The sequence below is a fragment of the Eubalaena glacialis genome, chromosome 2 (assembly GCF_028564815.1).
Source record: "Eubalaena glacialis isolate mEubGla1 chromosome 2, mEubGla1.1.hap2.+ XY, whole genome shotgun sequence".
Lineage (NCBI taxonomy): Eukaryota > Metazoa > Chordata > Mammalia > Artiodactyla > Balaenidae > Eubalaena > Eubalaena glacialis.
The window spans coordinates 126,476,025-126,495,430 of record NC_083717.1 but is presented as its reverse complement, the minus strand read 5'-3'; the positions used below and the strand labels follow the sequence as shown (position 1 = coordinate 126,495,430).

The window sequence follows — 19,406 nt, the reverse complement described above, 5'->3', positions numbered from 1 at the left end:
TTTACCAAGGCTTTATTTGTGACCCATGATGTGATCTATCCTGGAGAATGTTCTGTGTGCACTTGAGAAGATAGTGTAATCTGCTGTTTTCCAGTGAAATGTCCTATAATCATCAGTTAAATCTATCTGGTCTATTGTGTCATTTAAAGCTTGTGTTTCCTTATTAATTTTCTATCTGGATGATCTGTCCATTGGTGTAAGTGAGGTGTTAAAGTCCCCCACTATTATTGTGTTACTCTCGATTTCCTCTTTTATAGCTGTTAGCATTTGCCTTACATATTGCGATGCTCCTATGTTGGGTGCATATATATTTATAATTGTTTTATCTTCTTCTTGGATTGATCCCTTGATCATTATGTAATGTCCTTCCTTGTCTCTTGTAACATTCTTTATTTTAAAGTCTATTTTATCTGATATGAGTATTGCCACTCCAGCTTTCTTTTGATTTCCATTTGCATGGAATATCTTTTTCCATCCCCTCACTTTCAGTCTGTATGTGTCCCTAGGTGAAGTGGGTCTCTTGTAGACAACATATATATGGGTCTTGTTTTTGTATCCATTCAACAAACCTGTTTCTTTTGGTTGGAGCATTTAATCCATTCAGATTTAAGGTAATTATCGATATGTATGTTCCTATGACCATTGTCTTAATTGTTTTGGGTTTGTTTTTGTAGATCCTTTTCTTCTCTTGTGTTTCCCACTTAGAGAAGTTCCTTTAGCATTTGTTGTAAAGCTGCTTTGGTGGTGCTGAATTGTCTTAGGTTTTGCTTGTCTGTAAGCTTTTGATTTCTCCATCGAATCTATATGAGATCCTTGCCGGGTAGAGTAATCTTGTTTATAGGTTCTTCCCTTTCATCACTTTAAATATGTCATGCCACTCACTTCTGGCTTTTAGAGTTTCTGCTGAGAAATCAGCTGTTAACCTTTTGGGAGTTCCCTTTTATGTTATTTGTTGTTTTCCCCTTGTTGCTTTTAATAATTTTTCTTTGTCTTTAATTTTTGTCAGTTTGATTACTGTGTGTCTCAACGTGTTTCTCCTTGGGTTTATCCTGCCTGGGACTCTCTGTGCTTCCTGGACTTGGGTGGCTGTTTCCTTTCCCATGTTAGGGAAGTTTTTGACTATTATCACTTCAGATATTTTCTCGGGTACTATCTCTCTCTCTTCTCCTTCTGGGACCCCTATAATGTGAATGTTGGTGTGTTTAATGTTGTTCCAGAAGTCTCTTAGGCTGTCTTCATTTCTTTTCATTCTTTCTTTATTCTGTTCTGAAGCAGTGAATTCCACCTTTCTGTCTTCCAGGTCACTTATCCGTTCTTTTTCCTCAGTTATTCTGCTATTGATTCCTTCTAGTGTATTTTTCATTTCAGTTATTGTATTGTTCATCACTGTTTGTTTGTTCTTTAGTTCTTCTAGGTGTTCGTTCTTTAATTCTTCTAAGTCTTTGTTAAACATTTCTTACATCTTCTTGATCTTTGCCTCCATTCTTTTTCCGAGGTCCTGGATCATCTTCACTATCATTATTCTGAATTCTTTTTCTGGAAGGTTGCTTACTTCTACTTCATTTAATTGTTTTTCTGGGGTTTTATCTTGTTCGTTCACCTGGTACATAGTCCTCTTCCTTTTCATTTTGTCTATCTGTGAATGTTGTTTTCGTTCTACAGGCTGCAGGATTGTAGTTCTTCTTGCTTTTGCTGTCTGCCCTCTGGTGGATGAGGCTATCTAAGAGGCTTCTGCAAGCTTCCTGATGGGAGGGACTGGTGGTGGGTAGAGCTGGGTATTGCTCTGGTGGGCAGAGCTCAGTAAAACTTTGATCCACTTGTCTGCTGATGGATGGTGCTGAGTTCCCTCCCTGTTGGTTGTTTGTCCTGAGGCAACCCAGCACTGGAGGCTACAGTCTCTTTGGTGGGGCTAATGGCGGACTCTGGGAGGACTCATGCAAAGGAATACTTCCCAGAACTTCTCCTGCCAGTGTCCTTGTCCCTGCGGTGAGCCCCAGCCACCCCCCGCTGTGGAGGGTTGGAGACCCTCCAACACTAGCAAGTAGGCCTGGTTCAGTCTCCTATGGGTTCACTGCTCCTTCTCCCTGTGTCCCGATGCACACACTACTTTGTGTGTGCCCTCCAAGAGTGGAGTCTCTGTTTCCCTCAGTCCTGTTGAAGTCCTGCAATCAAATCCCGCTAGCCTTCAAAGTCTGATTCTCTGGGAATTCCTCCTCCCATTGCCAGACCCCCAGTTTGGGAAGCCTGACATGGGGCTCAGAACCTTCACTGCAGTGGGTGGACTTCTGTGGTATAATTGTTCTCCAGTTTGTGAGTCACCCACCCAGTGGTTATGGGATTTGATTTTATAGTGATTGTGCCCCTCCTACCATCTCATTGCGGCTTCTCCTTTGTCTTTCAATGTGGAGTATCTTTTTTTGGTGAGTTCCGGTGTCTTCCTGTCGATGATTGTTCAGCAGTTAGTTGTGATTCCAGTGCTCTCGCAAGAGGGAGTGAGCGCATGTCCTTCTACTCTGCCATCTTGAACCAATCCCGGGCCTATTGATTTTTAAAAATGAGGTATATTTTTGGCGTTGTATCTAAGACATCTTTGCTTAAACCAAGCTTATAAACATTTTCTCTGAGGTTCTCTTCTAGAGTTTTTATAGTTAGGCTTTATATTTAGGTCTATTTTGAGCTAATTTTTGCAAATAATGCAAAAACATAAGATTATCATAAGTCTACATATGCATATTTGAGAAAATGTCTAGTGTGTTTTACCATATTTTGTGCACTACCACAGTGTAGTGCCAATTACAATGCTGTTATTTCAAAATATTTTCTCAATGAAATGATTATGCAACTCTTCTTTGAGTTAATAATTATACCCATTTCAAAGATGAGGGAAATGAGATACAGAGAGATCTTGCAGCCTAAAAGTGGTAGGTGGAAACAGTGATGAAGCCACTTTATCTCACTCTAAAAGTTATATGCTGTCCACTGTTGTAAAAAGAAAATTGTTTTCAACAATAAAGTTCCCATGCTGTGAATGACCTGTTCAGATCACAAATTATTCCTTTCCACCTCTTCCTCCCTACTGGAGCCTGGGCTCTGCACCCTAGATCCCTACTGCCCTCAAACCCAGCATGACCCTTGGCCCTAATGCCCAGATGAATGGATAAACTGATGCCCTTTTGAAAAGATTCAACTGGTGAATGGATAAGCAAACTGTAGCATATCAGCCAAATGGAATTTGACTCAGCACACAAGGATGAATTTCAAATGCATTATGCTGATAGAAGCTACACTCAGAAGACTACATTTATATGACATTTTGGAAAAGGGACAGAAAATAAATCAGTGGTTGCCAAGGAATGGGGGTGGGAAAGAGTTTGTCTCCAAAGGGGCCCAGGGGAATTTGGGAACGGTTGAAAAAAATTGTTCCATATTTCGATTATGGTATTGGTTACACAATTGTATGTGTTTGTCAAAACTGTTCACAGCAAAGCGTAGATTTTACTTCAAGTAAAATATTTACTCAGTAAGTGTGACTAAAAAGCATAAAAGCAGATTTTCAATTAATAAAGATCTTTTATTCTGATAAATCAGAGCAGACCAACTGAGTCAGTCAGCCTGATTCTTCTAAAAGAATACAAGGAGTCCCTTAGCAGTAAACTCCCTCCTCTGGGCACCCTTGAGCAGCAGCCAGAACTATTCCTGTTCACAGCAGGTGCCTGGTCAGCAGGCATTGAGTTGAATTCAGCCATCATTGAACTGTTGCTTCTTTGGGAGTGGGAATACCCAGCAAATTTCACAGCTTTTAAGGTTTTTGTTTGTTTGTTTATGAATCAAGAGTAAGCATCTGTTTTTAAGAAAAGTACAGTGAGACTTAAAGAAACTTGAAGCAAAGCATATAGGACCTCAGCATGTTGTCTCTATATGCAAAGATATTTGACAACAGTGATGCTATTTGTTGCCAGAAACCCTGCTGCCTATAAGAACATTTCAGTATAATACTGTACCTAACCTTTGTCTACCAGCCTTTTGTAAGTAGTCTAAAGGGCAGTTTGTATGCTGGTATTCCTCATGCAAATAAGGTCATTATCCTTTTAAAGGTATAAAGTCTCCTGTATGTGATGGAGCTTTCTAAGAAACAGGCTTGACCTTTCTTTCCCCTATTCCGGGTGCCTGCAGAGCCTGCACTCATTAGCTAGAATTTGACTCCATGACATTTTTACTTAATTTTCTTTTTCCTCTATGTTGGACACATGGGGCAACCATTTATGTTCTTTCTTGACCTGAGATGCTCTCAAATCTCTTTCCAGCTGTGGCATTTTTCATTCAGTCACATCAGGATATAGTGATCCTTCTTTCCCCTCTGCAATTCCCAACTGTTAATTGTTTCATTTTAGAGAAGGGACTAGACACAGTCCTATGGACTTAGCACCATTTAATTAGCATTAACCAGAACAGTGGAAAGAAAAGCAATTTCCTCTGGAGTGGAAACATATTCTTTATGAGGTAGTAGAGGAAACGAATAATAACAGTTTATAAAGGCCTTAATTTTTTTATGTGCTGTGATTGATGATAGATTTAAAAGCAGTGTTTCCCTCTATTAGTATTGATGATGATGACAATAATAATAATTACAAATAACAAATAATAATTGGGATTCAAACCCAGATCTTTCTGGTTACAAAGCCCATACTGTTAATTATTATGCTAAGAAACCCCTGTGATAACTACTACCAGTATGCCGAGGACTGTGCTAATCACCTTGTGTCCTCCTCACAGCCTACCTAACAAGGTGAGCTTCACTAAGCCAGTTTGAGAGAGAGGGACACTGAGATTCAGAGAGGGGAAGTAACACATCCAAGGTCACCCATTTGCTGTGACTGGGATCAGAGCCCAGATATGCTCTGACACCAAGTCCGTGCTTCTCACCACTGCCTGCACCACTCTGCCTATAGAGTAATAAGACACTAGCAAAGACATCTCTGGAAGTGTCAAGGACATTGCTAGTTACTTTTTAAAATGTGCAAATTGTGATCCACCTTGTGAGTCTGATGGGCTTTGCTTTTGAACTTGAAATACTGTATTTACAGATTATTAGGACTTAAAATGTAGAACCTTAGAACTGCAGGCTAGCAATATGAGTTTTAAAGGCATTGCTTCATTTATTCAACCATGGACATTAATTGATTACTTAATGTGTGCATATAAACTCAGAGAAGGTATACTCTCTATCCTTCAGCAATCTGCTAATGTCAGGTGTGAATGCATAAAGGGGTAAAGGGTGTCAGTGTAGCATGATACATTTTATGATACGAGTGTGCCCAGGAGCTTATCAGAACATAGAAGAGGGCAGTTAATGTCAGGTGGGGGTGGGCTTATCACTGAAGGCTTCCCAGAACAGGTGATACTGAGCTGAGTTGTGGGATGGGAAGCAGAAGGGAAGGTTTGTGTGAAGGGCAGGGAGGCATATATCAGTAATGACTGGATCAAAAAGTATGTTGAGGGGAGTGTTAATATGAGGGTCTTTGGCAACTTCTTAATATGGAGGTGGACGGATATAATAACTCGTCTTACAGCTCTCTTCCTTTAGTTACATAGAGTTCCATTTTGTATCTGTTTCATCCTAGTAGCCTTCCTGGCAGAAGACATTGCTACTACTGTGGCAGTTATTCTGCAGCAGCTACAGAGCTCAGTTGCCTGAGAGGGAAACAAAGGATTGATTGCTCAGGTGTTAACTGTAACCCTCCAGGTTCATGAACAGATCCTGAACTTCTTGTGCAGAATTTTTAGCCCTGCCATCATAACTCCTACTGTCCTGCTGCTTGCCTCTGGTTAAAAAGAAAAATAAAAGAAGGCAAATAAGGATCCTTCTGTTTCCTTCTGAGAAGGAATGAATGAATACTTGTGAACTTCCCTAATTTTCATACTAGAACATAGGCCTTGTCACCTGCATGCCTGACATCTAACGAGCGTAGGGATCTCTCCTTGAATGTTTGTGATTATATTATAAATGCTTGAAAGTATTGAACATAATTCTGTGACCTAGCATATATAATTATTATAAATAAACCTATGCTAAATAAAAGAGACTATTACATGACTCTTAGGGTAAGTCAGTCAGTAGTGCCTGCTACATGATCATGCTGATAAATCTTTCCCATTTGATTTTCCATCACTTTGAAGATTTATGAATTTCTTTTACTTTCTAAAGTCTTTTTTTCCTCCAGAGATTTGATAAGCACTCACTTCTGTTTCCTTCTAGTTTTTCCATGGTTTGTTATTTTAACTTTTTACTCATCAGGTATTTTATATATATACATATATTTATATATTTGTATAACATAGGAGATAAGCTTCTAAATTGTGTTCCCCCCCAAGTAGCTAAATGTTACTAATTGTTAATCATTTGTTAAATTATGTTTCTCTGCTGCATTGATTTATGATATCTATTCTATCATATTTAAAATTCATACATAGAGTAGATTTCTATGTTATCAGCTCTATCCTATTGATCTCTTTTGTCTTACACAACCACCACTTACTTTTTTTAAATAAATTTATTTTTATTTATTTTTGGCTGCGTTGGGTCTTCGTTGCTGCGCGCGGGCTTTCTCTAGTTGCGGCCAGCGGGGGCTGCTCTTAGTTGCGGTGTGCGGGCTTCTCACTGCCATGGCTTCTCTTGTTGCAGAACACAGGCTCTAGGTGTGCGGGCTTCAGTAGTTGTGGTGTGCGGGCTCAGCAGTTGTGGCTCACGGGCTCTAGAGCACAGGCTTAGTAGTTGTGGTGCACAGGCTTAGTTGCTCCGCAGCACGTGGGATCTTCCCGGACCAGGGCTCGAACTCGTGTCCCCTGCATTGGCAGGTGGATTCTTAACCACTGCACCACCAGGGAAGTCCCACCACTTACTTTTAAATATCATAGTTTTATAGAATATTTTGATATCAACTAGGGCTAAATTTCTTCATTAACTCTCCTTTTAAACTCTTCCATTCTTGTCAGAATATTTTCTATTTTTCTTAGAGAAGGCCTTTGGCATAATTCCACAAGCCCAACAAGAGTCTGTTAGAATATTGTGGTAGATGTTTTCGTAAGATTAAAAATAAATTTATATAACTCACCTGGGCCTATTGAGAACAGATCAGATTAGGTAATCTTTGTTCATCTACCCTAGACTTCGTTTCCTTCTTGAGTATATTTGATATTTCTTCTTCCCTTTATTTATTTTTTTATTTTTTATTTTTTTAGTTTGATATAGATACTCCCCTTCTAGAAAAGGTAGAAGCAAAACTGCAGTTGAATAGTTTAGCTTTTTCTACTTTGTCTGTTAGCATTAAACTCTTTTTTCCATGGTGCAGGCCTATCTCTTCCTCATTCTTGCCACATATGACACACAGCTAAACGGCCTTTTGTTCTTTCCAGCTTTTTAAAAGCTTCAGCTTTCTCCTCCTGTTAGCCTTCTTAAGGTGGTTCTCACTGGCCAGACCACTATCTGCTGTTTCCCTGACCCTGCTGCTCCTTCTGTAGCTGCATTCTCTTTCTGAGTATGAGCCTATCAGAGTTCCCTGGGCAGTTACATCAGTTTCTCTAGGTACCACCCCCTCTTCTCCCTAATTAGGGTAACTTGTTATTGTGCTGTCACTCTGACTTGTGAGACCTTTTTATTCCTCTTGGAGCCATACTTTTTTTTTTTTTTTAAACATCTTTATTGGAGTATAATTGCTTTACATTGGTGTGTTAGTTTCTGCTGTATAACAAAGTGAATCAGCTATACATATACATATATCCCCATATCTCCTCTCTCTTGCGTCTCCCTCCCACCCTCCCTATCTCACCCCTCTAGGTGGTCACAAAGCACCGAGCTGATCTCCCTGTGCTATGCGGCTGCTTCCCACTAGCTATCTGTTTTACGTTTGGCAGTGTATATATGTCCATACCACTCTCTCACTTCGTCCCAGCTTACCCTTCCCACTCCCCGTGCCCTCAAGTCCATTCTCTACATCTGTGTCTTTATTCCTGTCCTGCCCCTAGGTTCTTCAGAACTTTTTTTTTTTTTTTTTAGATTCCATATATATGTGTTAGCATACGGTATTTGTTTTTCTCTTTCTTACTTCACTCTGTATGACAGACTCTAGGTCCATCCACCTCACTACAAATAACTCAATTTCATTTCTTTTTATGGCTGAGTAATATTCCATTGTATATATGTGCCACATCTTCTTTTTAAGAGTCTGGCCATGTACTTATAAAATATTTTCCCAGAACTTTCTGAACTGCCTGATCAGCATATCTAAATACATTTTATGTTTCTTCTCTTGGCTGCTATAATCTTTGGGACGATATATTCACAGCCTCCCCAGTTCCCATCATTGCTCCTCACTAATGTTTTTCTGGTCATATGTGAGTGAAAAATTGAAATTTCTGTCTTTTTTTCTCCAATCATCTAAAAGATGCTTTTGTAAGTGTCTCAACAAGAATTTGTTTAATGCTCTTGTTTCTGAAGAGCTAAGGGACTTTCCCGACTCCAGATGTCTCCAGGTATAACAAAAATGTGAACCGTGTGATTAATTTGAACAGTGCTTGCATGAAGGGAGTATCTGGTACAACAGTGGTTTGGAGAGACTGGGATCAATGGAGAAGCAGAAAGAAATGACCAACCTCAGGGTGTAGGTATTAGGTAGTGGAATGGGGGAAGGGAGGTACACATCTGCAGGCTTAATTTTACAGGCTCAGATACCTGGGCCACGATAGCGTGCCAATGATCTATTGTAATTCCTCAGTTACCTGTGTCATGGACAGTTTGTTGGAGTCACTCTTGCTAACTGTCCTGGCAGTGTACCAACGATCAAGAGCTCACAAAATTATAATTATAAAGAAATTTGTAGGTAGTCTTACAAATGTTCTGTAATTAAATAAAATCAGGCTATACAAAATGTTTCCTCTTTCCTTCATCCTATTCTTTGCTTTTCAAAACACTCTTCATCCTTCAAGATTCTGTTCAGTGATCCCTCCTTGATGAAGCTTTCCCTGATAGACCCAGGCAGTCTTAGTTGCCCTTTCTTTTGTGTTTCCATCCCTGCATCTTGTATTATGATTATTTATGGGTCTCTCATCCTCATTTTGACTTTGAACCCTCAACAACAGATACTATTCCTTGTTATTTTTCTATTTCTAATATATAGTACATTACAATACACATATATTACTATATAGTAGGGTCTAGATATATTAGTAAAACATAATATTAATCAATTATATGCTTGAAGGTATTAGGCCTGCTTGACTTACATGAGCTGATTTAAGAAAGACACAAAAATGTCTTAATTTAAATGCTTGCTTTTAGAACTATCACCTCCAAATAGAAAGTACAGACTAGTGTTTGGGACTCAATATAAAAAAAATATTTCTAATAATTTGAGATATTTACAAATACAGTAAACTGATTTGTGAATAGTTATCATTTCCACTAATGAAAGCTCTCACGGAACAGAGGATTATTTATGTGTATCTGTTGTGTGTGTGTATGGATGAATGATAGGATGTTAAAGTAGATATGATTTCTTATCCACAGAATACCTTAAAACTGATGAGTATGTGTACTTACGTGGGGAGAGTGATATTCAGAAGCTATTTTCAGTATTCCAGAGGTTAAGAAAAAAACAAATTTATCTACAACAAATCTTAATAGTTTTTAAAAGCTTCATAATGTTTTGCTTTGGGCCAGACTTATCAATTGAATGACACTGGTTATCATGTAGACACAAAACTCGAATTGGCTGTTAGTTATCGTTACCTTTGATTTTTGTAAGAATTTTAAAACCAATTATTGTTACTAACTCCAATTTGTTTGGAGGGAGAAGGATTTCAAAAAATGGAGTATATGCAGAAAGTATGTTAAAAGAATTTTTGATCATGAACTGAATTAATTTCATTTTATACATTATTTCATGGACTTTTTTTCCTCAGTATTTTTTGCATCTCTGAGATAAGGATGCACCTTACAATAGTGGTGTGTTGTATTTAATTGCAGAGTTTTTTAAATCTTTGCTAGTAATTCATAAAATAAAGATGCAGCTTTATAATCCACAGAATTTTGATGGTCAGAGAATATGATGATTAGATTCAGAGTGGCTGAGAGAATTTGTATGGTTCAGCTATCAGGCTGTCTGAATCAAGATCCTGTGTTATCTAGGGCAGCTCCTTAATTTTTCTGAGACAGTTGTCTCATCTATAAAGTGGGGATAATAGTATCTACTTCATAGAGTCCTTGTGAAAAATTGAATGAGATGATACTTGAAATGTGTTAAGCTTTTCTTCTTATACCTATTCCAACTTGGCAATGCCAGAAAGAGTTAACACTTCTCCCAAATTGCCAAAATTACCAGTAAAAAAAAAATTACTGAAAGTCTTGGAAGATAGGACATTATTTGATTTTATTATGCAAATATTTTTGACCTCCAGAGATTATTTATTTTACTTTGGAAGCCTGATTTCTTCTGTACTGCTAACCAAACAGTTGATTCCATTTTGTGCAACAATTTATCATGAACCTTAAAAGAAGTACTGATTATCTTAGAGTTTTTGGCTCAATTACCTGTTTTAAATGCTCAGTGACTAAGGAAAACATGTTATTTTCTCCTCTCCTGCACCGTGGAGTATAACAATAGACTGTGAACAAAGCAAATCAAAGATACACAGGTGCCAGTATAAGGGGCCCATTGTGTTTAGTTTGTAGCCCTGTCATATGGTTTTAATTTAGGTCACCTGATTGATTATGACATACTGACAGATAGCACATTGTTCTCTCTTGGAATCTCTAGACACTTTAGTATTTCTATTCTTATCTGTCCATTTTGCTTCCAAACCTTAAGTGAAATGGAATTACAGCATTCACTTTGTTTTCCTGTGCTAAGTGATTATCTCTGAAGTGCAATTTTGTGATTAGGCAAGATGGCATGCATACACTCAGCTAATGCTGATTTCCCCCAGGGTGCAGAAACAGGTAAATTCATAATGAATGGATGTTGTGCTTTGATTTCAAATGCATGTGAAACCTCACCACACTTGGTAGTTTTATTTTTAAAAATGTATTTAATTATTCTAAAATTAACAGGAGAATATTAAAATTGAACTTTAGAAAATGGCATTTAAACATAAGTCAAGGGTGCTAACTGCTTATGAATGTTAATCCCCTTCAAAAAGTGAAAAAACAAACGTACCTGACATAAACTGGATTTGAGGGGGGGAGGTCATTGAAAATCTTCTTTTTAATTATTTGTATTCTTTCTGATTAATTCAAAAAATATCTGAACACATCTAGGTATTAGTATTGTCAAATTCTAACATTCCTTATTTTGAAAACTACCTTAATTATTCAACTAATTGCTATCATGGTATTGTCACCATTGTTTGGGTGACATTTGGCAGGGGTGGGAGATGGGGGGAGAGGCAGGGGAGAAGTTAGGAGTTAATGGTTGGCACAAAGTATTTTCTTTAACTATTTTCTTTGATGTTTTAAAAACAAATTTGTCCATGACTGTGAGAGACCAATTTTAAAGAAGATTTAGCATTTACAAAATTAGACACACTTTGACCAAATTATAAAAGTAGTTGATTGGAACCCAAACCATACCTTTTTACTGATTTACTTAGAATAAGCATTGACTGTAATATTGTGAAACTTGAAGTGAGAAACATAATAATACAATTTCCCAATCTTATTTCAATTGAAATCCTTTTTGTAAGGAGCATTGACACTAATCAGAACTCCTTGTAGGCAATGCTAGAGCAACTTACTTGGCTGCACTTCTTTGATTAGCTCCTTCTTTCCACACTTTAATCTCTTAGTGTAGTGTCCGGTATACAGTAAGAGCCCAATAAATCTTAACCTTATTATTATTCTCATTATCTTTCCATTGAGTAAAACTAGTACCTTTAATAAGTTGATGGATGATTTCCAATAGTAAAGCATATTAATTTGGAATAAAGTACTTTTATTCAAGGTTCAAGGGAAGACTGACCCATTAAAAATTTTAATCTCTTTTTATGGTCCAGATATACGTCTGTGAACTATCAGTAATATCCTTTCTGGTTGAAGTGATTCACTTTCCTGCATGTTCTGTTGTCACTTGCCCTGAGGGATGTGATACCCTCAAAGTTGTCCTCATAATTTTGGACACCTATCTAGCAGAGATGAATCGCCTACAGTTTCAGCGTTCACTCTGTCACACCTTGCATACTTACCAAGGTAAGCACTTCATAAGTATACTCCACAGGTGATTCGTTAGCCCATACCTGCTATCCAAGGCACCATCAGGAAAACTGCAGATGTTTATTTCCCTCACCGTGGGGCTGTTGGATATAACTCTTTGGGCAGAGTTAGGAAAGGTAAGATGTAACACTGGTATGATGAAAAGGACAGTGGATTGGGGACAAAACACTTGTGGGTTGTAGTCTTAGTTCTGTTTAGTAACTTAGGCCAAATTTTGTAGCTTCTTTGAACCTTAGAAGTTATTTTATAGTTATTGTGGAGTTTTTTGTTTCTTTTTATCTGCCTTTCTGCTGGTCTGGTAGGCTCTGTAAAGATGTCTTACTTATCTTTACATCTTTGTCCCTGGAATGGTGCCATTGACAATATTGAAAAGGTGTTTAACAAACGTGTGTTGAAAAAGTAAGGCAAGAAGACAAACAGGAGGAAGAGAAGGGAAGGCAGAATAGAAGGATGTATTTAAGGCCTAAATTTTTCCCCAAATTCTCTTTGCATAAAACCTTATGAAATCAAGTGCATATGGTTCTATTCTAAGTTAATGGAAGTTTACACTTTAAGGGTTAGGAGAAGTCACCATGGGTCAGACCTTCTCTTTTTATGTATGGGAAACTGAGGCTCGTGATGATTAAGTGAGTTGTCAGCAAGGTAATGGCAAAGCCTCATCCTCACTCGTAGGTCAGCACTCCTTGGACTATTATGGGCAGCCTTAATATCGGGCTATATGTGTAAATAGATCCAGAAAGATATAGCCCTACACACTAGAATTTTGGGAAAAGGGGTGGTCTTTCACTTTCAATTCTCTGTACCTTTCTATTTCTTGATTTAAGCAACACCAAAAAACCGTGAACTATTTTTATAACATAATAAAAATATCATGTGGAAAAGTATAATTTTTAAAACATAATGATTTCAATACTCTGTACGAATACCATATGGGATAAATAACAATAAGCAATAACAAAAAGTACCCTATAGCATGAATATGATTTGCTAAAGTATATTTCTCAGAGTGGGCTGAAATTCACCAGTGTGTGTATTAAATCCCTCTGTTTGGCATATTGATGAAGAGGCTGCTTGTTATTTTTAGGTCAGGATTTAAATGCTTGGTTATATTGCCTAAGAGTTCAAACAACTGTATCTCCCCAAAAGAGGCTGCCCAGATTTCTTCCAGTTGGGCCCCACCCTTCTAATGTACTTCTTCAAGGTCATATTCAAGTACACTGTCTTCTGATCTGTCTAAATTCCATTCATCAAGTGTTTCCTTTCCATTAATATTTCTGAATACCTCTCTGGCTCATTTACGTAAGAGAAAAAGCAAAGTGTTTTAAAGCAACATCCCGTATTTATAGATTGAATTGAGTTATTCTTTCATTCATTCTTTGTTCTAGCGTTTTGGCTATTTTTGAAGTGGCCTGAGACCTTGGTAAGCAGGAAGACAAGAAAGAGGTTCCTGTGCCACCACTTGTAAAGCTGTGGTTGAGAAGAATGGAGTGGAATGGCTAAAAGTCAAGCAGTGTTGCATCTTATCTTTCCTGACTTTGCCTGGTTATACCCATACTTGCATGTTAAGTATCTTGCATACTAATTATCTACAGATGAGCGTATTTATTCAACTTATTTTTCAATGTTACTATTTTCACAGCTTCCGCCACCTTTGAAGACTTTCAGATTCGTCCCCACACTCTCTTTGTTCATTCGTACAGAGCTCCAGCTTTCTGTGATCACTGTGGAGAAATGCTATGGGGGCTGGTGCGTCAAGGCCTTAAATGTGAAGGTAAGGTATTCCTTCCCCAGCCAAGTGGAACGCATGCTGGGGTTAGCTACTTATGTCGTGCCCTCTTCTGCAGTGCCTTCTTTCCTTCAGATACCTTCCAGGGATCTGGGTAGTGCGTGGATTCTGTTCGGTTCATTTCCTATCTTCAACATGTTAGCCCTGATCTGGGAAGCCAGATTCTCCTATCTTTTCCCCTATATCATGTGGATATGTTTCTCTCCCATAAGGTGTTGGTTATTTTGCTAACAGGCTGAACATATAATTTGCATCTTAAGCCAGAACTTGGAATAGTAGGCATTCAATAAATGTTTGCTGAAAGGAGCTGAGATTCAGGAGGTTAATCAGACCATCCAAGGTCACCCAGCTGTTGAGTGGCAGGCTGGAACATGTACCCAGTTTCTACACCAAGATCATAGTTTTATCATCCTCCATGGACAGAAATCCTTGGAGTGCATAATTCAGGTTTATAGGATACCATGATATAATCTTAAAAACGGACCAAATCATACCTTGCTCTCTTTTGATGAAGGGTGGGGAGGGGAGGGATAGAGCTGTTTGAACTTTGACCAAAAACCCCAAGCTTTTATGATGAAATCCATAAATAAAATAACCCTAATTTCTGAATTTCTATCTGTAAGAAGGGAAGTTAAGAGACAGTCATCTGGAAGAAAGTCTACCTAAAGTGTAGTTTTATGAAAATTTGTCTGGCCTGCTATGTGACACATGGGGAAATTCTGAACAGTAAGACTACATGAGAGAACTATGAACAGCAGAAATATTGACAGGCAAATGGTGCTTTCCTAATTACCTACCATGTGGAAACTAGCATGTGAAGTATTTTACATATTTTCTTAACAATTCTGCAAGGTAGTTATTATCCTCATTTTACAGACAGGAAAACTGAGGTGAAGTAATTTGTCCAAGGCCATGTAGACAAACAAGTTGTGGAGCCATGATTCAAATCAGTGTAAGTCAAAAGTTGTGAAGCGTTATGATTAATTTTCCCTTGCAGTAGAACTTGAGGCAGCTAAAAATAGGTCATCTCACTGGAGTTTTATTGCTAGATCCCTCAAAGCCCAACCAAGTCCCTTATGTTAGAAAACATTTTTTTAAATGATAACCAGGGTAGTTGCTGGGCTCATCCAATAAAATCAGATGTCAAAACCCAGCTTATTGACAAATTGGGAAAATAAATCAGGAGAAGCTCAAAAGAAAATGTAAATTTTCGAACAGCCTCAAGAAAAATGGAAGCAGTACTGTTTCTAAAAATTCATAATTTAGAGCTTATGCTATAGTAGCTTTTAATTTATAGTTGAACAAAAGTCATTTTTACTTTCTCCTTCCAGGATGTGGGCTGAATTACCACAAGAGATGTGCATTTAAAATCCCCAACAATTGCAGTGGCGTGAGGCGGAGAAGGCTCTCAAATGTTTCCCTTACCGGGCTCAGCACCGTCCGCACAGCATCTGCCGAGCTTTCCACCAGTGCCCCCGATGAGCCCCTTCTGGTATGGCCTCCTGTTTATCCATTTGCCCGCTTACTTGAGAAATCTGTAGGACGATGTGGTAACAGTGGTAATCAATCCAAGACAGTGCCCTGGGAGAGAGGACACAGCCAGGGTGTTAATGACTGTGTTTCTTCAGGGCCTATGCTGTAGATTGGTCAGTGCTTCAACAAATATCCAACAGCTTCGAGTTTGCTTTTATCTGTGAGCTTAGAGCAATTTTAAAATCTGTGAGGTTTCATCATGGTCATGGAGCCAGAGAAGCACAAACTAATGCGTGAATGTGACAAAGCATAGTTTGTCAAAATTTGGAAACCAGAGATAAAAGATTTTCTTCTCTGACGATTATTAGATTACTTCGTGGCATGGTTGACTGTTTATTCTGGGAGAAAATCTGAAATTCGCTCATATGAAAAGATGAAAATCTTTAATTGTTTGGCATTAAAGGCATACATGCTGATGTCAAAGTGACACTGGTTGACAAATGCCATGGGAAAAATAGCATTTAATACTTTAAATATTTCCATTGGCTCTAAAATATATGTCTGTGGATATGGCTTAAATATTTTTCTTTAAGAAAGTTAAAATTTGATTTTCCAAACATTGAAAGCAAAGTAAAAATTGTGGTAATTACGTGCACTATTTAAAATAAGAACATTATTCTGAAATAAGCTAATTGTGTGAGCTTAAGTTTCCTATATTTACTCCCTCTGCCAGTGGATATTACAAAAACTCTTTATAATCTAATAATTACAAAAACCAATTAAAGAGAAAAAATAAAAATTATGAAACATTTAGGTTAGATAAATCCCTGGAGTGGAGAGGGGCAATGCATTTTGAAGCCATCTCTAAAAAGCTGTATTAATTACTCTATTGTTTGGAAAATATTTTATTGTGATCTTTAAATCACTTAAATTTTGTTACAACATAAGCCGGACATATAACTCAAATGAATGCTTATTTTGATAAATAGGAAAAGTCCATACTCTGTGTTTCTGTGACTTTTTTGGGGGAGTTTGTTGTGTTTTCATGAAGTGAACCTGTTAGGGGAAGTCAGACACTAAATCCCACCAGTAACTAGAAGAATATATTATATTTTGGTGACTATTCAGAATGCATGTGTGGTTATATATTATTTTATAAAGTTGTATTAGTTAGAATTAATGATACTCTTACTGAAAGGTGCTTAAGTCAAAATCTATTTACTTTTTCAAATAACTCTCATATTATCTTTCCAACTCTGAGATTTCTTGATTTCGTTTGAATTTTTGTAGGTAGTGATTTTATAAGTTAACAGTTACTCTTGCTTTTAAGTACCGTCTCTGAGAGTCATACTGTTTACAGAACAGACATTTTTAAACAAGTTTAAGAAACAAAATTATAAATTAATGTGTATTGTTTTCAGTTTCACCAGGAAAAGATTTTTAAAAGTTAGTTAACATCTCATAAGAAATCTAAAGCTCTAAACTAAAGTTATTCATCATTAGAATAGATTAGAATCTAGGTAATTAATGCTAAAGATTCTTCCTTTAAAACTATCTCAGTTTTTCAAAAAGAATTAATAGGAATATATTTAATTAAGTTTGCCTGGAGAATTCAGACCAGACTTCCAAGGTGAGGAGTTACTTAAGCTGATCTTTACTGTGCTTTTTCATTTATCAGCGGTTTGATTTTCTACGTTAGGCTAAGTGTTTGATCTCTTCAAAGTCATACAGGGTAATTTTAAAATGATGGCTTTTGTGCAAAGACTTCATAAGTCAATAGAAAGAGTTGCATGTATATAATCTGTTTTAATGTGTTTCTTAATATATGCTTGATGTATTTAAAATTAATTTTGTGTGAAATTTGAATACTAAAATTAAGAAAAGAAAACTATCTCAGTTTTTAATAATATATACATATATGCACATATGTATGTATACATACACATGTGTGTATATATATATATATATATATACTTCCAAACATCACATATGTATCATTTAGATTTTATAAATATAAATGAAATTATTATATGCATGCATATTTATAAATGTGAATGTATAATTTATATATAAATTTAATTTAGGTTACTAAAGTCTTTAAGCAGGTTTTTGTGTTTTTCAACCAAATTATTTAATGGCTTTAATTGCTTTATTTAATCAAATTACATAATTATTTAATTATTTGAATTACTTGATTACAAGCTATATTCTACATCAGATGTTGAAATTCATTAGCACTTTATTGCTGAACGGAATTTTTTTGTAGTAGAATGCTTAAAAATGTTTTAAAAATACGTTTTAAAAATCACATTTTAACTATATCTGCCACGAATGCTTACAAAAGTTTGATCAAATCAGATATTTATGAGGTGAGAAAATACTGGGGCCACAGGATACTTTGAAAAATGTTATTATGAACTTTCATAACCTTATATAAAATGCCCTGTGGGTAACCTTTAAATGAAAAATGCCTTTGGTAGTAGTGTTGGTGACACATTGGCTCTCAAATGCATGTTTTACATTCATCATAGCACTTTTTGCCCCTGTGGGGTGCCTGTATGTCTCTTTTTGCATGCTCGGAGTGCAGCTAATATGTCTCTTTTCATCCCTGTGCAAAACATAAAAGGCCAGTAACTATAGTTTAAAGGTTATAGTGAATGCCTAGTCAAAGGTAACATTATGGTAATGATAGTAAAACCTTTTAGTCCGTATACAATAAACAATATTTTCCATTTCTGAAAAGGATGATGGCCTCTATAAGGATGGCATTGCTAAGTAATGCCACTAGACCACCCATGTTGCAAGTCTGCCGTAAGTATAGATTTTCTCCCAAATGTAAGAAAATGATTTTTCTTTTTTTGAAAATGATTTTTCTATTCAACACTTGATTGCCTATTTTGACTGGAAAATCACCATTTCACATATGGATTAAAATACTGGTAATTCTGTTAATTTACCCATTTCTGGCAAATAAATTGAGTCATGGATTTCTATAATGCTGCTAACATAGAAAAAAAAGTATAACAACATAGATCTTATGACAAGCTTTGTCTGTCATCAACTTCGGCACTAAACTGTATCCATTATTCCAACCATGATGCAGTCCTTTTTTAAGAAAATCCAAAATGTAGGCAATTTATGGCATAAGAGCTCTGCAAGGGTGTGTATCTTTTTGTACATCATCACCTATGTTAGAAGGAAACAAGAAAAACTCAGTAGGTACTTAAAAGAGGACACACTAATATGTTGTTTCATTATGTATAAGTATACTTATTAAGATTATATCAGTTTTATAAACTTTTAGACAATTGCATAGGAGAAGTCTAGATTAAATGATCCTATAATATCTCTATTTATCATCTAGATCTTTTTAAAAATCATCTCATCTTTTTAAAAATTTACAGATGTTCTTGTGGTGTTTGGGAAAAGTTAAAGCCATTTGAAATAATGTTATACAAGGCTTAGTCTTAGGCAAAAAAGTTAATAATCTGTTCCAGAACTTCTGCTCCTAGCTATGAAGAAGCTTGTATCAGACCAACTCTCCTGTAAGGGACAATTATAAAAGCTGAATACAGTATAACAGAACATAACAAAACAATATTTAAAGGTACCTAAGAGCAACAAAGGCAATCAGGATTTGTGGGACAAATGTCTTAGAAATAAGGAAATCACAGAGAGGTCAATGCACAGGAAAGCCCCCAAACAAAGAAGCAGCTGGCTCAAAATGTCAGTAGTGCTGAGTTTGAGAACCCCTGATGTAGAACAAAGCTGGAGAATTTCCAAACACATCATAAAGCCGTAGTTAAGACAATGTGGTATTACACAAGAACAGAAAATAAACCAATGAAACAGAATAGAAGGAGTCCAGAAACCGTGGGCATATAC

General features: G+C 36.8%; 1 protein-coding gene across 6 annotated transcripts in view; it reads left to right on the top strand.

The window, feature by feature from the left end:
• The window catches only part of PRKD1 (protein kinase D1), a 474,378-nt gene that overhangs the window by 378,322 nt on the left and 76,650 nt on the right, over window positions 1-19,406 (top strand). For all 6 annotated transcript variants that reach the window (XM_061180741.1, XM_061180743.1, XM_061180739.1 and 3 more), the window contains 2 exons: window positions 13,902-14,033; window positions 15,380-15,540. In XM_061180741.1, coding sequence (XP_061036724.1) covers window positions 13,902-14,033; window positions 15,380-15,540 — 293 coding nt within the window. The remainder of the gene's footprint in view (window positions 1-13,901; window positions 14,034-15,379; window positions 15,541-19,406) is intronic.